The sequence below is a fragment of the Tyto alba genome, unplaced genomic scaffold, assembly GCF_018691265.1.
Source record: "Tyto alba isolate M040663 unplaced genomic scaffold, T.alba_DEE_v4.0 Super-Scaffold_48, whole genome shotgun sequence".
Classification (NCBI taxonomy): Eukaryota; Metazoa; Chordata; class Aves; order Strigiformes; family Tytonidae; genus Tyto; species Tyto alba.
This window is the reverse complement of record NW_024881324.1, coordinates 13,878,279-13,901,610: the sequence shown is the minus strand read 5'-3', so window position 1 is coordinate 13,901,610 and position 23,332 is coordinate 13,878,279. Positions and strand designations below refer to the sequence as shown.

Here is a 23,332-nt window from a genome sequence, read left to right as displayed (position 1 = left end):
AACTTAATCTCCCTTATGTGTAAAGTGTGGATAGTAGTATTATACCCTTGAATAAATGTAGGAAGATAAGTTTGTTCGTGGTTTGTGAAGTGTTTGGTTATTGATGACAATGGAAGCCATACACATTTAATGAAAAATAAGTACAGCTAACTTTGGAGAGTCAGATAGTCCAGAATTTAAACTTTGCAGAAAGGCTGTTTGTGTATAATGTAATAGTAGCAGCTCTCCTGACACCAGGAACCAAAGTTTCATGGCCAAAAATGCCAAGTGAAAGTATGCACTTTATTTTTAAAAGTCAGATGCAACTTTAAAATCAAGCTTCCCTCAAAACAGTTCAATGAGGTGTGCTGCACTTTTAAGCATTTCCATGACATACAGCCCTTCTGCAAATAAGGCTAGCTCTGGCTCAGCCTTCTGTTTCAACGCCACAGGAGACATCCTCCCTACAATATACCATCTCACCACGAAGTATAGCACTTTCTGTGGCCAAAAGAAACATGCCAGCTCTCAGGCTTGGGCCTTTTGATTTAGTTAAATGTATTTTTGAGTTCATCACTGTACTGACTTGTAGAAGCTGGGACATATATGTCTTATCCTCCAACCTACAGACTGAAGTCACTAAGGAACCAAAAGCAAGTAGTATGAGCAAGTACTTTTTCTACCAAATAGCTATGAATTATTTGCAGCAATCAGCTCGGCAAGACAGTGGGGATCGCTCTACAAAGATGTTGACTTTTTGCAACTATTTAGCAAGTGAGGGAAATGCAACTCCTAATATTTGCAATTGTAGAACCAATTTCCAGTTAGCAAAGAAAAACATCTGCCCAGACAAACCACAAACAAAACAAAATTCGGGGGATACATCTGAGCTCTAGGCAGGCTTTCAAATGCTCCAGGTTTATTTTCACAATCCAGAAAGCATATATGCTGCTTAAAACTGAGAAATCATTTTTGTTTGTAGAGAACAAATTAAGTTTATTAAAAATAGTCATATTTATACAAGAACACATTTTAAAAGGCAGTCTCTATAGGTTGTTAGTTTTTAATTTTATTGCTGTCAGAGGAACAGTAATGTCATCCAAGTAGAAAAAGAAATAGCAGATATCCTGGTGCCTTTTCATTTTCACAGCTTACTATTGCTAGTCAAAGATAGATGGCCCCTCCACGAGCCGCAGGCAGGGAACGTGCAGTACCAGATTACACATAGGTAAAGGTTCATGGTTGGAAGAGCCAAAAATCTCATGAAGGGCTGTTGTAAAATTTCAGGCCAGGACAAGCGAAATCAAACCACTTTAGCACACTGGCACACAGAGTAAGAGTTTAAAAGCAGAGAAGACAATCTATCAGCATGTCCTTCAGTGGTGCCTAAAATGCACCCACTCTTGATAACTTAGCTGCGAGTCATCGTTTGTTTGTTTTTGAGGCTATTGCCCAACTCTCCAGCTTCTCTGAAAATAAAAAACATGTATTTCCTTGCAAACCCTGCAACTGGCTCTTTCCTGCCCTCAGTTAAGCACTCTCTCTGCAGGTCAGCATAAATCAGAGCTGATCCCCCACCCCCCCAAGGGCAGCCTAATGCGGGTGCTGACAGATGCAGACAACCTCTGACCTTCCCCAAATATCTCACTCTCCAAAGCCCTCAGGACTTGTAAATAGGGAAATGGTGAAATATTTCAACAGTTGCTTTAGAATAAACTCCCATAGACTCTGCCACGACCCCTAATTACTCACTCAGTACTAAGAGCTCAAGCATATCCTGGTTTCTTCTCTGGCAGCTATCACAAACCTGTTATCCAAAACAAATTCAGCAGGACAGTGGTGGGTGCCACTAGGGCATTTGACTTGCAAAGAGACAGAAAAACAAGGAGAGGGCAGAAAAGAGAAATGGATGCTACAGCCAAAAGCAGGCTCAGGTAAAGATGACATTAATAGGACAAAATACATATTTAATAGCTAGCATATCATCCCTACCCATCTTAACACAGCAGCGGAGTAAACCAGTGAGGCTTCATTATACTGAAAATGCAGTAATTTTACTGGATACATGTGCTCCCTTTTCCTTTTCCCACAGAAAAGACAAGAGGACTGCAGCCTCAGCTTTAAGAGCTAGAATTACAGCAGGAACCATTACGTAGTACCAGTGCTGCCTCTCCCCTTACACACACCTGGGCAGAGCAGAGCACATTCAACACGTGCCCACATGGCACAGCTGTGCCCGGAGCTGTAGCAGGTCCTGCTGTTAGTGCCAGTAATTTCATCCCACAAACATGACGGTTAGATTTGCTCCATAGAGAAAGGAGTGATAGGTTTCCATGTCCCTGAAGAAAAAAAATGCTGGGCTGGGCAGTGCTGATGACAGTTCAAGTGGCACTCCAAGTAAATCTGCACTGGGAGATTGTTTTGGCTGAAGACTAGACAGTAATCCTCTACCACCTCTTACAAAAGGTAAATTAATCTGTTACAAGCAGGGAGACCATTAAATCCTGTAACTACTCTGGCTGAATCCCACCGTGTCCCACTTGGGAGTTAACAGCACCCAGCCTGAAGGAAGGATGCTGCTAAATTTACAGTGTTCCCTGAGATTTCTCTTTGTTTCCCTGGCTTTTGTCTGTCTTTCTGTCCCCCATCCATCCTCCTAGTGCAAGAGATCTGATAGAGTGACTTGCTAAACCAATAGAACCATATTGTTATGTTGAAACAAAAGTAGCAAATATAAATATATAAATTTTATATAAAATATGCTAGTGGAAAGGGAATGTTTAGAAAACAAAAGCTTTTATTCATAGCAGTACAGCATCATAGAGAATTTGCCACCTGTGCAGACGTGCAATATGTTGCAAGTGTTTTTTTCATGTTGTGACAGCATTTTTTTTTTTTCTGAAAGCTTAAGGAGTCACACCTTCAGGATCCTAATGTTTAATTGATATCAATGAGTCACCACCTGTGCTGTGAGTCAGTATGCTTCACATCAAGACAGAGGACTATCTGAAACATGAGGTGCTTGGGAAGACATCTGGCAAAAGGTAACACACCCAGAAAGTAACCATCCTGTAACTTCTTCACAAGGGATGAAAATCTGGACAGGGGTCATGCAGCAAGTCAGTATTTGCACTGAAGTTCTAAAAGTTGCAAATGTAAAGTCTTCTGCATGCTGTCACTACGAACACAAGCTGTCTCAACTAAGGCCTCCTGCCTCGAAAGCCCTGTTCCTCCAGAGGCCATAATGCTGTCTATGGCATCTAAGCACACTGAATACCCACTGCAAAAAGGTCATAGTAAGACGCCTACCATGGATTTGGTTTGTTCTACCTTCACCCTGATTGCCTGGAAAAGTGCAAGGCAGAGCCTTCGGTCCTAAAAAGAGCATAAAAACAGGAGCAGAGATGCTCTGGTCCAATGCTTACCCGGAGGCTGGAAGAAAGAGCCCACAGGAGGGGACAGATGCACCTGCCCTCTCCCCACACTGTGGGTTCGCAGTCCGCTTCCAATGACCAAGGCCCAGATTGCTGCTGAAAGAAATTGGACCCTTCCTCACACTGTCTGCAGGTGGATTGTAGCTCTGCTCCAACTGCTCCCTGTGTTGGCTTCAGCAGGAGGCCAGAGAGTCACCCACACTGCTGCCTTGGAAGACCCCACATCAGGCACGAAGCTGCACCCTCGGTCCTTCCCCAGCCAGGCAGCACCTGGCTGCCGTGCTGCCCTTCGCAGTCTCTGTCCTGAGGCACGGAACGTGCCCCACACACCACTTGCAGCATCTCAACCCTTAGGGAGGAGGTCCCACTTTGGGAGCCCCAGACTCAACGTATCACATGTGCCACAGCTTACTGCAGCAGCCCCAGACCCCTCCTGGGGAAAAGCCACAAGATCAGCTGCACATTGGATGGCAATTTTAAGACCAGTAAATGAAAATAAGAGTCTATCATTTGTTGCTGAGTTCCATGTGTGTTGAGTCTCGTCTTCCTTTGCTCTTCCTCCTGCTTCGTCTTTTTATAATCAAATCCTGTCAATTTTCCCTGCACAGCACTAGAATCCATCTTCTATATAAATAACTCATCTAGCAAGAGTTTAAATTTATGATGCTTTCAGATTGACTTCACTAGTGTTTTTCCAAAAAAAAAAAAAAAAATCACAAAATTATTTTTAAAAATAATAAAATAATCAAAAGCCCCTAAAGTTATGCTTTTCAAACAATATGTGTAACAAAAAGCAAAACAGTCTCCAGGTACTTATTCCTGGAAGAAAAGTTCCAAGTCAGCAGAGCAAACACTAAAAAAAATTAAAAACCATTATATATATACACACCTACCACTAATACCTTTTCCCAGTACTGAACTACCTGAGTAGTCCTCCTAGTTACAGCCACAGGAGACCATTGTACAAAAATTTGCCTCCAGGCTGCGACAGGACAACGATCCTCTCCTCCTCTTCTCAACCCCTGGCCAAAGATGACAGTTTGGTTGCATTTTTAATGTTAAGGAAAGTGTACAAGTTCCTGAAAATGGTATGAAGCTCAGCTCTATAGAAAATAACTGCAGTTAAGCCACACTGAAGAGGTTGCAGGAGAAGCCTCCCAGAGGGATGTGCCAGCCCAACTGCAACGCTTAAAGCTGAGGTGATTTTACTACCACAGGTATCTCTGTATCTACCTCTCAGCCATGGCAAAAACAGAGCATTTTAAACTATTTAACCTTCAAGGTTCAGAGTAAGGATGCCTCTCCTTTGAGATCACAGCTAGGCAAAGCACTCCCTGGTCTGTATTTTAAGTGCCAATAAAGTGTTCTTGAGAACATCTGGCATTTTTTGACCACCAGTAGAACGAGCTATGTGAAAGTATCAAGAAGGTCACATTTCAAAAATGGGGACATTAAGGAGAGTAAAAAAAGAAACCTGGAAGACTTGAGAAGAAGGCATAAAAATGAAGCATTTCCTCTTTGACCATCCCCGTGCAGGACCAAACACCTCCAAATTACATCTTTCCTTACATTTTTATCGGACACAACTGGACTTAGCCAGAAAACAGAAGCGTCATTAAAAAGAAAAAAACAAACACACACACAACCAGAAGAAAAACAACAAACCAGCTATTGAGAGGTTTTGTTGTTTGTTTTCTTTGAACAGCCACTTGAAGCCTACACCACCTACGCTGGCATGCCTCAACCCAAGACACAGTCAACACCTGACTTTTAAGCTACCTCCTCTCTGCATGATGCTAGACTCCAAGCACTGAACACATCTAACTTTCTTCAGTTTCATCATAAGAGAATGCTTTTGCTGGAAATCTTCAACCAGTAGCTGAGTGCTTAAGACCTCTTAAAGATAAATCCCTCTAAAACAAAGTTCTACTGAGTAAGTACACACTGGTATTTTGAGAGGTTTATAACCCTCCAAGTTTGCAAGAACTTTTACTCAGGTAGCAGAAAAGATGCTGCTGGTATGAGAGTATCACCTTTTGTTCAACATCTGCCTCCTTCCAGTTCCCGACAAGTCTGGTGTCCCTGTTCCTGTGCTGGAGCTTGCTAACTCAGTAGATGCAAGCGTTTGTTCTGTTCAGCTTCTTATCCAATTCATTTTTCTTACAATGGGAACAAAATTTTCTGCACTTTTCATTCTTGGAAGCCAATAAACCATTTCTGACCATGGCAAACATCTGGCAGGGAAAGTTACAGCCCAAGAAAAATCACTCTTGAGCAGTGAACACAAGGTCACGCACACAGAAATTGTCAGGTTGCTTTAACTACAGACATGACCAACTGCCTGGGCAATGTACCACTTGAAAAACAAAGCAAAGAAACTACTTCTGACTACTACCACAAAGCCAAAGTCTTTGGGGACATGGGAAGGGAAGGGAGTGGGGAGAGAGAAAAAGGGGAGGGCACACGAGTCAGAGGACACGTGCATAGCAGTCTTCCAAGAAAGATATAATTAGATCATGCAGTGTTGTATGAAAGCAGTTTCATGTACCTATGAAAGCAGTTTCCATCCCCACAAAGCAGTACAGGACTGCACAACCATGGACTTCACAAATTTCCCTAATGGTTTCTGAAGTTTAACGTAATTGCTGAAATACATCCTTCAAAACCACATTTTCTGATATGCATGACTTGGCTGTGAAATTTCCACATTAATTTTTGAAGTGTATATTTTTTAAGTCTGATATTTCAGAATTACAAATAAAGCACACGGGCTCTGTGCCACGCTCCACACATCACTGCGTGAGCACTGATAAGTAAAATGGCACTTCCTCCCAGTTTGCAAACTTCAACTCCTATGTGAAGATGGAACACCTAAGGCACAGGTTGTAACAAGCTTGCCTGCAATCAGAGGGAGAGATACACTGCCTCCTGTATTAATTAGCTCAGGGTAACTAACTAGGCTGTCCCTACTAAGCCCAACAGGGTGATGCCGACAGCAGATGTGTTACTGTAGCATCTGCCTGTAAGAGCCACCAGCATAGTGAGATGGCTCAAGCAACACTGCAATCACAGAACAAGCCTAGAACTTCAAATATGCAAAAGGACACAAATCAGCTTTATTTCAGAGCCAGTAAATTAACCTGGAAAAGACTTTGAGTGCTCTGCACTAAATTATTCCTTGGTCTCTGCCATAAGCAAAAAAAGACCCTCCAAGCTATCCACTGAGCAGAGTCCCAAGATAATGAGATGCCACCTGAAACACTGAAAAACTGGAAGTTTCACCTACCCTTGAACTTCACACTTTGATCAGAAGCAAATAGCTCTTCTGTTCCCAACCTTGTTTTCATCACAGATCTGTTTCTTTTCCCCACTGGGAGAGGGAAGAAGGAAGTTTGCTAAGTAAATAATCATCTCTAATATGCTAACAATTAAAATATGATTTGTTAATCATATGACAGTATTCTGAATACTCAACATGATTAAATCAATTTTAGTAGCATCCATATACCACCCACTTCTCCATCACTACTTCTTTTATTTTCAGTAGCAGGAGTTCCCTTTATTCCAAGACATTTTGATCATCTCCAATCTTCACCCTCCCCAGATTAGTCAACTAACTTGTTTCTCAGCTGATACGGTATGCTTTGCTTTTTCCAACTCCATACATCAAACAGTTTGGAGTTACAAAATCTTGCTTGCAGCTTTCATGATCACTATACAGAATTTTCCAGAGAGCAGGATCAGCATATTTCCACTTCTCTTTTACATTCCTGTGCTGCAATTAAGTATCTTTTCTACACATATTCTGACATCATTAGGAGCCTGTCACAAGACTTATTTTAATTTTAAACTATTCTTCATTGTAAGACCTGTAGCTTTTTGCCTCCCTCCATCTTCATGAAAAGACCAGGAGCAACACCACCCACCACACGCACACAGAAAAATGTTTTCTCAGTGCCATCCCTCAGTTTTCAGCTGACAACCACCTTTATTCTGAACAAGGTATGTGCTGCTGGAACTGACTTTGCAACCAAAATAAATAAAAAGTTAAAATTAGTTTTCAAATTTGTGTTTAGAACAAGTCTAAGCACTGTAAATAGACAACATAGTTAAAAAAAAAAAAACAAAAAAAAACAAAAAAAAAACAAAAAAAAAACCAAAAAAACCCACAAAAAACAAAAACCATTTTAGTTAAATATTAACATTCGCTATCATCTGATTATTGAAAACAAGTTAACACTTTGAGAACTGTTATTTTTTAGGCTGCCAAAACCACATGTGCATAAAACATACTGCACACGCGCAGCCTTGAGAGGGCTGACATGGCAAAACTAATTTACTATCTTATTGGGCCTTTTTCAAAGTTGGGGAAAAAAGCTTGAAAATGACAAGCGTGGCATAAAACTCTGAAAGGGAGAAGGGGGAAGGAAGACACAAGAGGAGGAAGCCATTCATCATGAGAAATACTTGTTCAAAGTCACTGTAGATGAAAAGATCAGACACCTTATTTTTGCCATGCAATTATTGCTGCCATGACCCTGCCCTCTCATCATTTGAGAACTACAGCTATTATAAATCAGGCAAGAAGAAAAGGAGAGGGAGAGTGGGGAAAAAAGACTTAAATAAATATTAAAAGGAAGGAAGAAAGGAGAAAAATATTCCACTTGATTTACAAATCAAAATATAAAACTGGTCTGTCAAGCTTGCATTGTTCAAGCAGACAATGTTTTACACAGCCTTGGGAGACAGAGCAGGGGAAAGGTCTGATGGTTTAATTTACATTCCCTATCCTTAATAATATTTGTAGGGTGGACGTTGCAACATTGTCTACACATTCGTGGACTTTGGTCTGGAGACGGGGAGGAGACCTGCCCAGCTCCAGGCTGCTGCAGAGTAACTGGGAGATGGTACTTGAGCCAAAATGAATTCCTCCACAACTGTCTGGAGCCGAAAAACCTTTTCCAGGAAACCAGACCACCCTGCTCTGAAAACAGCGCGCAAGGGTAACTATAAATCACATGCTGCTGGCGGAGGTGAACACACCGCTTTCCTGCATCTCACGAGTAGCATTCCTGATTCTTCAGCTCTGCTACTTGTAGATCTAGATAGGCGTCCCAGAAACGACTATCAGATCTTTCCACTTATTTAGTCTTTTATTCTTGTGTCTCAGGAGAACAACCAGCATTTGAGGCTCTCTCAAGGTAAAAGACAAAATAAAAATCCTAACAAAGCGTTGTATTAGACATTTAATTTTCTTCCCAGGGAGGAGGGGAGTTAAAAAAAAAAAAAAAAAAAAAAAAAAAAAAAAAAAAAAAAAGAGAGAGAGAGAGAAGGAAAAAAGTTTTCTCCACAGGAGTCCCACCCAGCCCCTCACCCCTGAGCACATTTGCCCTCGCCCCACAAGCACACAGGGAGGTAGGAGTTTCCACCCCGAGTGCACACCCCAGCCAGGCGCCGATCCATCTCCCGCCGTGGGGGAATAGGCACAGACCCACCCTGCCTTCCCAGCAGGTATGACGTGTCTCGGATCAGCGGGCACTACACGGTATGCACATTAATGATCGCTGCCCGCCGGGTTTTACAGGCTGGTGGCACGGCAGGAATGGCACCGAGACGTTACCAGACACCGACACTGGTTTTGCCCAGATACCTCTGCAACACACCCGATAACATGTTCTGCAAGGGGCTTGAAACCCCTCTCTCCTTCCTTCAGGTCCCTTCCTCCCCACTTGACTTTAAAGGAGAATTCAGAGTATATGCAAGGTCACCTGCTGTCAAAAGTCAACTCGAAAAAAAATATGAAAATAAATTACATTATGAGAGCTAAGCACACATTTCAGAGCTGAGGGAACCGGGGCCCAAGAGAAGCTGCTCTGAGGGAATTGAGGGCAAGAATTGAACAGTCAGCACTGCTGCAAAGCTGCAGCATCTTCCCGTGACAGGGTTCTCTGATCTTGTACACATCATCTACAGCAAATCCCACTCCTTTCTTCTACAGCAAAATCTCAGCCTAACTAATTCCACGGTTACTCGTGGGTAACCCAGCACCGGCCAGGCTGTGCTGCAGGAGAGCAGGAGGAGTGTGAAAGGGGAGCAAGTGAGAGCAACTGGCCCAAGCAAGGATGCCAGGTAGCACAGAGGGGAAAACAAAAGACAAGGTACGCAAAGCACTGGATCCCTTTCAGCATTTTCTAAATTTAGCAGCTCTCTAGAATTCATTTGGAAAGCTTTAATTTAAGACTTCACACCATTAGTATGGCCAAAATTTTTTACGTTAAGGAAAACCATAAGACCCATGGTATTCCAGCTACTATTTCATTAAAAAATGAATACCTTCATGTTTGGCTGGCCTGTAATCCTCATCCCAATGTGACCATCAGAACTGGCTCCAACTCAGATGCCTTCCTAAGTGCCAGTTCCTCCTCTTTGACAAATGCTTTAAGAAAAACATGAGGTCACCTTTCATAATTGCACTCTTGTAGCCAGAGTAAGGAGAGGTAAAACTGTTAGTGCAGTTTAGAAATTTGGGTTTAGACTGACTGAACAGCTGGTAAATATACACTGTAGCCTGCAACTTCTGCCACAGTATGGGCAGGGTCAATATATTTAGACTAAATGACTGAGATACAGGATATATCAGGGAGTAGAAACAAAAAAAACCAAAACCCCAACCATTTCAAACATCACATCCATCCAGAAGGGGGGGAAAAAAAAAAAAAAAAGGCAGTAGTTTGACATATACACAGAAAATGAGGAATATTAAAGGCTCCATAGCAAGTCTTGAAAAGCTGAGAATGACTTTAAGATATTTCAGTACAGAATTACCTCCATGGAGGATCATTGTTAGCTCTACCAATGATACAAACTATTTATGGTAGGCTAAAATCAGATTCCTGTATCTGAGATCCTGTATCTTAAGGGTGATAAATAAACATTAACTCTACATACATTCCCTCTAGTGAAAAAGAAATCCATACCAGATAGAAAACCAAAGACTACCTGAGTTCTGATATCAGTGTTAGCTTTAACTCAGTCTCTGTTTTCTAGACCAACTGCTTCAAAATTTTTTGCCATGTACATAACACCCCTCACCCCCAATAAACAAATAGTATCTAGGCTCACTAAACAAGCATTTCTAGTCTGATGATATCATACTTGGTTATCTCAAACATCAGGTAATTTGCTGTTTGCAGGCAGGCAGAGGACAGTTCACCACCAGGAAACTGCAGGCAGTGTTCCCGAAACAGCCGTCACCTGTCTTCACACCACTTGGCCAGAAACTCACCCCGTTGTTTTAGGGCGTTGTTCACCAGTGCCCTCATGACTGGGAGACCCAGGCAGGCCCCAGAGCAGCACCCAGACAGACCGCCAGCTCTCCCTGCTCCCTCTTTAACCAGCAGATTTCTCAAGCCTGTGAGTGCTCAGACCGGCAACCGCAAACTCTTTATCAGCTAACTTGCAGAGGGAAGGGGAACAAAAAAAAAAGTTTGGGATCTCTCCCATAGCTGAGGAAGCCATTAAAAAAAAAAAAATTATAACTTTGCTGTCATCTGCCAGTATTTCTGGATATCTCTGACCACAGGGACTTATTGACCCTTTCAGCACCCTTTAGGAGCAGAGAGAGTAATTTCAAAGCCTCATCTGAAAGAAACTTTATAATAGTCTTTTTGCCCATTACAAGTATCTGCCTTGCAGGTCTCCATACCCCCTTCAATCTGTACAAGGGAAGCAAGGGCATGAGTGATATACTAGCTTCGATCTTGCTCCTTTTGACCCAACTACTGCACTGGGTACAGTAACTCGAATTTTTCATTGATTTGGGACTAGGTAGAAGCCAGTCAGCCAGCAACCAACACTGACAAGACAAATCCTGGCAGTTGCAGGGAAAAAAAAAAAAAAATAAAAGAGAAGCATCAGCATTTCTGAGGCCTCTTTGCAGAGACCAGCCAACTGGAGGATACGCAGAAACAAGTGAGATTCCAGGCACAAATGGGAGGCTGTAAGGGTGGCGCAGCTCTTGTTTTGGGAATGACCTTGTCAGGTCCTGAAACTCTGAAAGTCCACTTGAAACGCACACCTCTCTGCTACCCCAAGAAATATCACCCCACAAGCAGTGCCAAATTTATCATCACTATTATCACACACAGATTTATTTGTTGTACAATTTCTGGCTACTTGCAGATACCTGCAATAATCTCATGAGACAACGCCACAGTCTAAGGCACGTGTCACTGCACAGAGCCATTTTGCTTCATCAACCTAGCAGAAAACCCAGGAAAAAAAAAGATAATAATGATAATAATAAAAAAAAATATTTAAAAGACAAAGTTTTCTACTAGGTTAGGAAGCTAAATCAGCTGAATGCATGTCCAGAAAAGTGCTAGGAAAAAAAGGCTGTTAGGGCACAGACATCTCCCCTTGCAGGAGCAAAGAGCATCACATCACAGCCCGAACTGATCCAAGTTTGCACCAAGACAGAAACTGCCCAGTGCTCGCTGCATGGCAGTGCTGCCCCTGGACCATCTGGCTCTCCTGAATTAAGCTCCACTTTTCTGGAGGGGAGAATTTGCTAGAGGCTCAGCCAAGTTGTCACGAGAACAATCGAACCAGTGGCAAATAGGTAAAATGATGGCATGTTACTTGGGAAAGAAGATGACTCAACCCAAATCAAGTGGGAAGTTGAGAGCCAAAAGAACAGCATTGCAGAAAAACAAGGCATCTGGAGCAGAAAAGCAGCCACAACAGGAATTCCCTTGTGACTAGACATGAAATATTATTACATAATTGCTCAGGATGATTAAAGCACAGCCTTCAACTAACCACTTCCCTCCACGCCACCCCCAAGAGGTGGAACGATCTGGAACGCTGCTGGTGTGCACAGAGGGATGCTGTGCCATCAACCGCTGCAATTTAATCAAGCCTCAGTCCTTGCCCACTGTCAGCTTTTGGTGTCCATTATACAAATTAGCATTCGGAACAACAACCAACCCCACCACGTAATGCAAACGAAACACAGCGGACAGGTCATCCTAGTAACGGAGGGGAAAAAAAAAAAAAAAACAAAACACCACCAGTTCTGTAGCTAAGGGCTTCTGTGAAAACTTTGCCCCAAGATTACAGCTGACTTTGCAGATGGTCAGAAGATCCAGGCACTAAAGAAGTTAACGAGACTTAGAAAAGTCCCTGCTGAGTACACGGTCCAACTTCCTGCTAGGCTTCACGGTTACATATGTTTAGTTACCATTCTGTCGCTTATTGTGTTAATGCTAATAATTTATCCGAAGTGTCACTTTGCTGGTGCATAAAATGAGACCTCGGGTTACCCCATGGCAAAAAGAAGAGTATTTCTCAGTGTCCTTCCTTTGGACAGTGGCGAGATACATGGACCGTTTAAAAGACAGGTTATTTATCTTTTTTACTAGCCTTTTGCCTAAAGGCTAGTTCAGGTTACATCCCTCTCAAACAATACACACGCACTCTGTTTATAGCAGTGTGATAATGGTAATGTTGTGATAAAGAATAGATGAAAATCCTCAGAGGCATTTAGGAGTGAAAAAGCCTTATAAGTGATGAGTTCTAAAGGAAGATATTTACGCACAAACCAAGCTAAAGCCCAAGATTTATGTACCGAGTCAGGACATTAGCTCAGATAGGTGATTTAATACGGCCACTGGAATCCCTGTGGTTAAATTATGCATCTGACCTCTTCGCTATATGTATTTCAACAGTGTTAAATAATAAGTAGTACGTCCTTTATTACCATTTCCAGTTCTAATGACTGGCAGCACTATAAAAAGCACCGTTCCCAGTGACTCAGTCAAGGAGGTCAGGATAATCGCAGCGCCTAGCGTGGCAATGCCACTCTTCAAGGCAGGTGCAAGGCCACCCCGCCCTCCGGCAAAGACTTAAAGAGAAGCGGGGCTAAGCAAAGCACAGAGCAGGGCTGGGAACAGCAAGATCTCCGCTCCCTCAATCCCAAGCATGACAAAGGCTGGGAGAAAATGGGCACCGGGGAAGGGAGAGCTGAGAAAGCCTGGGCAGAGAGACAACATCTGATGGAGGGTACCATTAGGAGAGAGCCTACGGAGACAGTGAAACTTAACGCAGTTTAAGGACAGCTATCTGCTCCCGAGGAACAGGGGACAGTGGCGTCTCATGTTCACGTACTTCAACAAAAATGCAGAGCAGGAAATATGCTTCGTGCTAAATAACCACAATTGTTTCGTCATTCCTGAAGACAAAGCAATGATGGAGCATCCAGCAGCGATTAGCTTTGACCACTGAAGATGGGAACAAGGGGATTTACTGGCCAAACAGAAGTGCATTTTTTATTAATATACTTTTGGCTCTCTTTATGATATTTCAATATAACCCCTGGCTATTACACAAATGAGCGTATATTAGGCTAAGATTTAATAAAACTCTATTTAGAAAGATGAGAACATTGCATAATACATTACAGAAACAAATGTATTTTTGAGGGGAGTTAAGGGAGTTCTGAACATCCAGTCTTCTGAATTCATCCAGGGCAGCTCTTTCTCACAAAGGACAGTGGGATGCACATAGGAGGAGTCAGCAGTTACGAGAATTGCTCCCACAGTATCAGAGCTCCTGGGGGTTTATAAGAAAGGAAGTCCGAATGAAGCTACACTGATGTTCTGCCTGGGTTTTTCCTCTCTTTCTTCATTAGGATAAAAACAGACAGCACACCCACCCAGAAAACCCTCAAAACAAAACCAAAGCACAAACCAAGGAGGAATCCTGACCCCGAGAAAACAACCTAATTATAATTACATGGGATTACAAATCAAAGCGAAAAAGCTGCCAAGTTTTTAGAAGCAAGCATACAACAAAAATAAAAACTCCACACTGGAAAAACCCATAGTCTCAAAAGATGATTATTATTCTTTCTAATAGAAAACAAGACAGCAGGGACCACAGATGTTTATTTATCCCTTAAAATTGATCTGTCCTTTACCACAAGTTCTTCCAAAGAACACTTTTTTATTATTATTTTTAAAGAAGCATGCATGCAAGATGGCAAACTAATTCTCCCTTGACCTTTTGTGGCCAACTTGATGATGACCTTCAAAAGATTCAAACATTTAAAAAAATTTTTTTTTACTGTTTACACTAAAAAGAAATATTTCAAGATCTTTTTTTTCATGTTTAGGCATCAGGATTAGACCCTAAAACATATGAATAGCTCAGTCTCTGGTTACAAACAGAAGAAAATCTGCCTCTCAAATGTCAGATTTCATTGTGCACTTCTACATCGCAAACCATTCAAGCCCACCATGTGTCTGTGTCTCACAAAAGGAGCATAGTTAGGTTACTCTTTTTTTTTTTTTTTTTTTTTTTTAAATCCAGTCTGGGTTCTAGGTTTTGAGGGATTTGCTCTACTTGATTTATCCCCATTGCACACGCTTTCAAGGGACACAAAAACTGAAATGACTTTCAATGATTAAATACAAAGCACGATCATGCTAGTCATCTGATTACTGCTATATTTCCTTCTCCCAACTAGATAAACTCAGATAATCCAAACCACTGCTCCCAGGCAGGAAGTGATTTTTGCTGATTTTAAGGGAGTGTGGGGGGGTGGTCTTGAGATTAAGGGAACTACTTTCCTGGTGTAACAGTTTCATTTTACACTTCCAAGAGCTCCGCTTGCCTGTTAATACCAACAAGGCCCATCCACAGCTGGCAGGGCTTTTGCAGGGCCGTCACCACAAACAAGCAAAAGCTTCCAGGTGAAAAGGCGAGGTGTTTTTTTGCACACGCTGCTCAGCAAACATGAAGTAAGAGCAGAAAGCAGCACAGCCCTCCTCGCTAGAAATTTTCCACCTTAGCCATTACGTTAGGAAACACAAAACAGAGCAGCATGCACTCTCTGCCTCTGGAGTGCAACAACTTGTGCGAGGCATTTCTTCTTTTATTGCTCTACCAAAACACTTACCAAGGGAGTAAGTACAAAACAAGAAGAATTCAGCAGAACTTTGTCTCATTTTCCTCTCCACAGTGACCAGCTCATCGGTTTCCCAAAAATCAACACGGTTTGTATGGCTGCTTTAGTATAATTGCACAAAGATGAGCGATATCATGATCGGAGGCTTCTCCACAGCCCTTTCCCCCTCGCCAGCTGGTGACACTCACCCGCAGTGTTTTCCCCACAGACACCCGTGTCCCGAGATGGCAGGATGGCTGCCATCCCTGGCATCCCAAAGGGCCGCCGCCGATCCCGTTTTGGGACACAACTTTGTAGCTTGGTGCCACAGCTGGCACCCTGGTACAAACCCCCAGGACAGACACCCACGGCACGACACCCAGGGAGGGAAAGCATTACAGGGATGCGGGATTTACTCCTGGGTGGAAGGGTAACCCACGGGGTGCCTGACCGACACAGCGGCGGCATTGCACAGACAGATCCGCACCGTGTCCGGCTGCTCCCCTTGTTTTGGGAAAAGCAGGTGTCGAGTGGGGCCAGGGCAGGGCTGAGGGGGCCCGCGAGGGCGGGATGAGGCAGGAGGGCTGAGGGAAGCCGCCTTTCTCACCTTGCTCACGACGTTTTGGACGAGGCCGGCTCTGATGCGGTAGTGCCACTCGTGGCAGTCGCACTCGCTGGCGTTGCCCCCCGCGGGGGTGGGCAGCCCGGGCGGGGGGAAGATGCTGCCGTTGCCGCTGCGGTTGGCGTGGCCAGGAGCCAGGGACCCGCTCCAGTTGCCCTGCCCGTCCGCCTCCCGGCACCAGAAGTCGGGCTGGTCCAGGAGGAAGGAGTCCGAGAACTTGCTGAAGCCGATGAAGAGGGCCGGGACCCAGGTGAGCAGCACCAGGGTCCGCTGGTACCCGCCGCCCAGCCCCCCGAGGAAGGGCAGCACCGAGCCGTCGTAGTCGAGGAGCAGCGGGCTGCAGGCGGCGGGCGGCGGCACCGGCACCGCCTGGATCTCGGCCCCGGCGGCGTTGTTGTTGGGGGGCGGCCCCGGGGGGGCAGCGGCAGCTCCCCCCCCCCCGGCCCCCGGCACCGAGCCGTTCTCCTCCGGCAGCGGCCGGCCCCCGCCGCTCGCCTCTCGGCGCCGGTCTATCGCCATCCAGCCGCCCGGGGAAGGCGGGGGGGGGGGGGTCACATAGAGCGGTGTGGGGGGGGGGCGCTAGGGCAGCCCCGGCTCCCTCGCGGGTTCTCCCCTCCTGCTCCCCCACGCACGCACACCTTGCAATGTAAGATACGGCACACACGCTCCCAGCCGGACCCGGCAGGAGACGGATGGGGGAGGGAGGGACAGAGGGAGGGCGGGAGAGAGAGGAGGAAGGAGAGGGGCGAGGAAAGGGGGGAGGCACCGAGCGAGCCCCCTCGCTCGCTCCCTTCCTCACCCGCACCCTGCGGCCACGAACCGCTGCAGCTGCCGGCGGTGCCCCCCCGCCCCTCGCCTGTGCGTCAGGCTGCACTCATCCCAGCTCTCCCTTCCCCCCTCCGAGAGGCACCGCCGAAAATAAAAGGAAGGATCCAGCCGGATCCGAGCATGCAATGGGCCAAAGGCGAGGGAAGAAGAAAGGAGAGGGAGAGGGGCGGGGAGCGGGGGGGAAAGGGGAGATTAAAAAAAAAAAGAAAAAAAAAAAAAAGAAAAAAAAACCACCACAAAACCAACAGCCTGCGAACCAAACCCTGCAACAACAAACCAAGCAAAACCGGTGCAGCAAGGCTCTACGAACACGCCTCCTCTCCCGGTTTTGGTGAGAAGGAGGAGGAGGAGGAGTAGGGAGGGAGGAGAGAGAAGGCAAAGGGAGGAGGAGAAAAAAATAACAGCTCCCGCCGCGGCTTCCCCGCTTCCCGCACAGCTAAGGGTCCCCCCCCGGCGGCGGCAGCCCCCAGCACCCCCCCGCCGGCCCCTCGCAGCCCCCCGTCCCGCACATCTGGCTCTGCAGCAAGGGGTGGGGGGGGGCTAGGGGGGCACCGCCAGCCCCTCCGCGGCCCGGGCTGCGGGCACGGCCGGGCCCCTCCCGAGGCGAGCAGCCCTCCCGGCCCCTCGCCCTCCGCCTCCTCCCGGTAGCCCCCACCCGCCAGCCCGCCCGGGTTCCCGCCGCCCCCGCGGTGCCGGGCGGCCGCACCTGCTCCCGCCGCGCCGCCGGCCCGGCCCCCCCCCCCCCGCACGGACCCGCCGCCGCCGGGGGCGGGACGGCGCCGGGGGGGCCGCCCCGCGTGGGCTCCGCGCCGCCCCGCGGCCGCGCAGCGCTGCGCCGGCGGGGGGGGGGGGGGGGGAGGAGGTGAGGGCCCTCGGCGTAACGCCGCGCTGTTATTACCAGATCAATTATTTACGCGGCCTGCCTTTAATAACGCAGCGCAGCGGCGGGGGGGGGCGAGCGGCAGCAGCACCCCTGGAGGCTGAAGGGGGGGGGGGAAGGAAGGCGGGAGCGGGGACAGACCTGGAGGGAACGAAGCGAAAGTCGAAGAGGGGGCATTTCTGAGAGCTAGAGCGGTGTACCTGCAGCATTTCGGTCAGGCTGTCGAATTAGTACACCCTTAGGATAAAAAGAAAAAAAAAATAGTCATACTAACACCTGACATTAATTGTAAAATTAATTGTAAAAGAGACAGTTTGAATTTGTGAAGGTTATTTTTGTGTTAAGCTAAATTTACTTCAGTATGCGAGCGCCTCAGACTATTTTGATCGTGGAGCGTAGCCCATGCATTACGGAGCTGTGCAGTTATTTTTTCCTTTGGAAGAAGGGAAAGAGAGACAACAGATCAATATATGCTTGTACACATGAATATGGCTAGTGAGCAGAAAATACTTGTGCGCATTAGAGGCGGACTGGCATCTTTACTGACTGTAAATGGGAGAGCAAGTTGCTGGTGGATTTTCATTTACATGATCTGGTGTCTGCAAGCCAGTTATTGTACACCATTAACTCCGTAGATCTTCCACCCTTTAGCTCCTTTTCTTACATACAACACCAAAAAGGTTTCCCATCCACTGGTGGCTCTGGATCCCTTTTGCAGGGCTTCCCTCAGCCCTGCTCTGGGGGATCCCCTGTGCCCCAGCAGCCCTGCAGCCTCCCCGGACGGCTCCTCATCCTCCTGACTGATCCGAATATTCCTTGCCAAAACGTGAACCTGGTGCTCCCTGCCCAGGGAAATCTCTTCTTTCTCTTCCTGTGTTGCAGTGCCCTTTTGCTTCTGACGGCTGTTACCACGTCCCCGCACCATATTTTCTTTATGACAGCCAGCTGCAATTTGGCCGCCTCTCCCGCTGCCTCCTCGGCCACCGGCTGCCCCAGCTCTCCTCCGGTTTCCCCTCAGCTGCTGCCTGTGGCACGCACCCAGCAGGTGCCCCGGCCTCTGCGTGTGCAAGGGGTTAACCCTGCCCGCAAAAACAACTCCTCTCACTGCTTTTCAGTCACGTTCGGTGCTTCCCAAGCAATTTCTTAGGCTTATTTTGAATTCTTACTCTATCCTCCGATGTACTTGTAGTCACTCCCCGATCAATGCCATCTCTGAAGGCTGCTAATGAAATGTCCCAGGACAGACCCCTTTGGAGTTGCATCTATAATCCACCCGTTTGCCAATAAACCACTGACAACTGCTGTTTCCACAGTTTTGTACACACTGCCCAAATTTTTCATGTAAACTGACCTCCCTGATTTATGAACGAATGTGCAGAGCCTAACCAAGGCACAGATGATTGTGGCCCTTGCTCCTTTCTTCCATACCAAGGTCTGTTCCTCTGTCACCAACAGAATTTTGGCTGTTTTGTCCCAATTTCTCATTGACAAGTCCGTGTTAACAGTTGCTTACCTCATGGTTTCCTTCTATCTCTTTACAAATAATGTGTCTATTTGTACTAGGTGCTTTCTGGGCAAAAAATGTCTGGCTGGTCTATTTATTTATTGATTAATTTTTATATTCCCTCCTTAAAGATAGGCACTAGTTTTGCCGTTTTCTATCAGCAGGCTCCTTGGCCACCTTCCCTGAGCCCTCAGAGATAAACGCCAGTGTTTCCAACGCTCTTTGAGCTACTTCCTTCAGCACCTTGGGGTGAATTCCAGCCAGCCTGTTGGTTTGAACACCTCTAAGTTACCCAAGTACTCTTGTAACTGGTTCTGTCCCAGTCTGGTCTGAAACTTCATTCCCTTATCATTTATATGTATTATGTCAATCACCTAATCACAAGTGACCTCTTTCAGCCAAGACTGGTGCAAGAAAGGCCTGAGGCACTCTGAGCCTTCCCAGCATCAGTCAATAGCTTTCTCTGATGAGTAATCCTCTTGCTTTTGACTTCCTCTTACCACTGATGTAGTCACTGAATGATTTCTTGTTACTTGTATTACTCTTGCCAGTTAAGTTTTATTTGTTGTATTGGCTTTTTTTGTGTTTGTCCCCGTCTGCTCTTGCTAGGTGGCACTTCTGCACTTATCCCATTAAAATCCAACCTACTGTCTCTGTGGTTCCTTTTCATGAGCTCACAGTTTAGCCCAATCAGTTGCTTCTTACACTTCCTAGATTTCTTCTGTAATAGGATCATTTGAGACAGGTCTTCTAGAAACTCCCTGCTATCACTTGATGTCTTTTCCACAAAGGTTCCCCTCTGCATGGCCTGGAGTTGGCAGGGAGAAATGAAGAGGGGAAGAGGACTTTGGGAATGGAGGTCTCAGCTGAAGTTTTTAGGAAAGAGAAATTTGCCTGAAGAAAGTGAAGAATTGAAAACTTGGAAGGGATGAGAGGGGAAAAGTGAGCCCTTAGAGAAGGAAGTAGGGGTACTATGAATGAGTAGATATGTAGAAACAGAATAAAGTCATGCAGTACAATGAAAAGCCCATAACGAGAGGTGACAACCCTTACTCAAGCTGACCAAATATTTTCATCCCAAACACCTCTTCTGGGCTGCTCCTGCATCCTGAGATTTTGTCTGGAACTGAAAAATTTAAAAGGTAGCATATTCTTGGGAGTTATGTATTTTTACAGAGTAGAAGTTCTCCCACCCTTGAAACAGTGATTCTCGAGAGGCTGTTTCTGAGTACAAGAAGGCTTAGGACAAAAAAAGGAAAGAAAATACATTTATAGGAGTTAAGAAACAATTTTTTGATGAAATAAATACTACTAAGGAAAAAACTTCATGGAAAAATATATTTTAAATAACAGAAATGCCTTTACATATTCTTGTGAAAATTGATTTTGGTTTGAATGAGGAAATGAGAAAGTTTTGAAAGGAATATTCCAGCTGCTTGATGGAGCCTACACATGAGAAAATGCTGAAGTTAAGATTACAGAGGCAAGCCTCTCCTGTGCAAGGCTTCACAGGCCACTGTGTTTTGTGATCAAGCATGGTTTCTCCAACAGTGAATCTCTGACCTCAGAGAGAAAACCTAGGATCTTTGGGGTGCCTCTTTGCTGGAAGACAAGAAGATACCATTTAAAAGATAAGTTGCATTCAGAAAGAGAATGAATCTATGTCTCTTGGCTTATTTTTTCCACATTCACTGAGTTATGTTAAGGAAATTGCATACTATTATAATCTGGGTCTTCAACAGTTTGGGGAGGAGGGAGCAGAAAAGACGGCTTTTGTGTCCTCTGATGGGAGCAGTTTAATGCCTGTCAAAATGCAGAGCGAGTGGCCTCAGAACTGGGGCAATACGACAGCGGTGGAAACTGTGAACTTTGCCTTGTTGCAGAACAAGCCTCCCATTGCAGAAGCAGCACCCTGTCTGTCAGCACCCTGCCACAGCTCAGAGGACTTGAAGGCAGGACCCAGAGAAATATCATCATGTTTACAGGGAGGAGGAAAAAAAAAAAATAAAAAATCAAGCTTCCTTAGCCTTAGTGTTAACATTTCCAGATTCTTGGAAGGCCAGGCACAGTACTTTGGAGAGCTCTTGGCATAAACTCCTGGTTTATGTGGAATTTGTAACAACCACATTCCGCATAACAATAACCCTGGCTATATTTTATGGTTTTATGAGATGTATGCTTGGTTGCCTTTTTTGTCTAAAGGATTCCTGTACTGTAGAGGTAAAATTATGGCAGTGCAATAAACCAAAACTACTTGGTACAAAGCAATTAATAAAATCCCATATTGTAATGGAGGCTATTCAGAAATGGAGAAAAGCACCTTGACTTCATAGTATCACATGATAATTCAAGTTCAAAGGGATCAGGAGGTCTCTAGTCTCACCTCCTCTTGAAGCAGGATCAGCTATGGGGTCAGATCATGATGTGCAGGACTTTATCCAGATAATATCCCTTTATCCAGTGATTTTTCAGGAGGACCAGGTGAGGACTGTGAGAGCTGGATATGAGCAAGAGAAACAGAAAGAAAGAGCAATAAGTTGCAAATGGTAAAAGGGGCTAAACCACTTGGGGAATAGGCAGAAAAGCCTGTACTTATTTCAACGTGCTCTCGTCCGATCCTGACTGAACCACAGACGCCTGACTTTCACCATTCTTCCAATGTCAGCAAACATTAGTGAAACTCACTGGCAAAATGTTCTGTCCCTCCCTGATGCTGATTCAAATAGAAAATGACAACCTACTACTTGTGTCATTTATTCTGCTGGCAGAGGTCTGTACCCCATACGGGAAGGGATGCAGCAGGAAAAGGGTTCCCATCCCCCATCTGCTAGGGATGTGAGAATGATGGCGAGTGTGGGTGGCTTTGTTTATTATCTTAAAACCAGAGAAAATTATTTGTACTCTAATTATTGGAAAAGATCATAGATGTTGAAAAGTCAAGCAATCTGATGTTGGTAAATGCTGTAACTAAGATTGCTCAGGCAATGTTGATTTGTGCCCCAAATCTTGTGCACATGCATTCTGATGCAACCTTTAATTAACAGTGCATTATGATGCAACCTATAATTACATGATTACATACAATTTTTCTTACAGATCTCCTGTCTTATTCAGTAAAAAAAAAAAAAAAAAAAAAAAAAAAGAAGAAAAAAAGATGACCACTTAAGAAGCCCTGACTCTTAGCAAGATTTAAGCACTTAAAATACCTTTTAGAATCTGGGTCTTAATGAGGAGCAATTCAATATTTTGTTTTCTACTTGTTCAGTATGGAGCCCCATGACTTATTTAATGCATTATCTTCAAACTCTGCTCTCAAGAACTAATGATTAATGTCCTCATGGGATTTTTTATAATTCTCCCTCATGAAGTATCTGAGTCTTTCACAAATATTAATGCATTTATTTTCGTAGTGTCTCCATAAGGAGAAGGTTTATTACCTCCTTTTCATAAGGGGAAACTCAAAAGCAAATAGGTAATATGAAAACCATGAAGTTTTGGGGTACTTGCAGCTCCCAGCAGTTTAGCACTCTTGAACATGGTGCAGCATTTTGTATTTTCAAAGGACAGCTCCTGTTGGCAACTGTGGATGTGCAGTGCTTTTGTAAATCGGATTCCAGACTCTCAAGGCATGCACTCACAAAATGAGACAAATTCAACTGTAATAACATCACACGGTGCTTTGAGGAAGAGACAGAAGCTTAACATCACTCCTGGGCAAAATGATGAAGCAACTGATGTAGCACTACATTAACAAAGAATTAAAACTAGGTGAGATAATTAGAGACAGATAGCCTGGATTCAAGGAAAATAAACTTTGTCACACTGTCATTTTTTTTTTTTTTTTTTAAATGAGGTTATGTATTTGGTTAATGAAGACAATGGTACTGATGTACATTGTTAGTGGCTGTACAGTAAGAAAGATAAGCCCAAGCTAGTTCCACCCTAGCTTGGTCCAAGTTGTGAAGAGATGTCATCTTCTGGACACAGCTGTGCCACCAGAAGAGTTTATCTCCATCAGCTGCTTGTGACCATTTCTTAGCTAGAAATTAGCTCCTGCATGTACTCCCCCTACTTTACAGTAGGGTGAATCAATGAAGTTCTCTCAGACCAGCAACTTAAATTGCATAATCTTGTCTTG

General features: G+C 44.9%; 1 protein-coding gene and 1 long non-coding RNA gene across 3 annotated transcripts in view; both read right to left on the bottom strand.

Annotated features, from left to right (window-relative positions):
* Positions 1-17,448, bottom strand: part of SLC22A23 (solute carrier family 22 member 23) — a 117,555-nt gene extending 100,107 nt beyond the window's left edge. For both annotated transcript variants that reach the window (XM_042806801.1, XM_042806802.1), the window contains exon 1: positions 15,968-17,448. In XM_042806801.1, coding sequence (XP_042662735.1) covers positions 15,968-16,501 — 534 coding nt within the window. In that variant the 5' untranslated portion in view covers positions 16,502-17,448. The remainder of the gene's footprint in view (positions 1-15,967) is intronic.
* A 3,687-nt stretch (positions 17,449-21,135) lies between these two features.
* LOC116961329 overlaps positions 21,136-23,332 on the bottom strand; it is a 35,491-nt gene continuing 33,294 nt past the window's right edge. The window contains exon 5 of the long non-coding RNA XR_004406953.2: positions 21,136-21,691. This is a non-coding gene — a long non-coding RNA (uncharacterized LOC116961329). The remainder of the gene's footprint in view (positions 21,692-23,332) is intronic.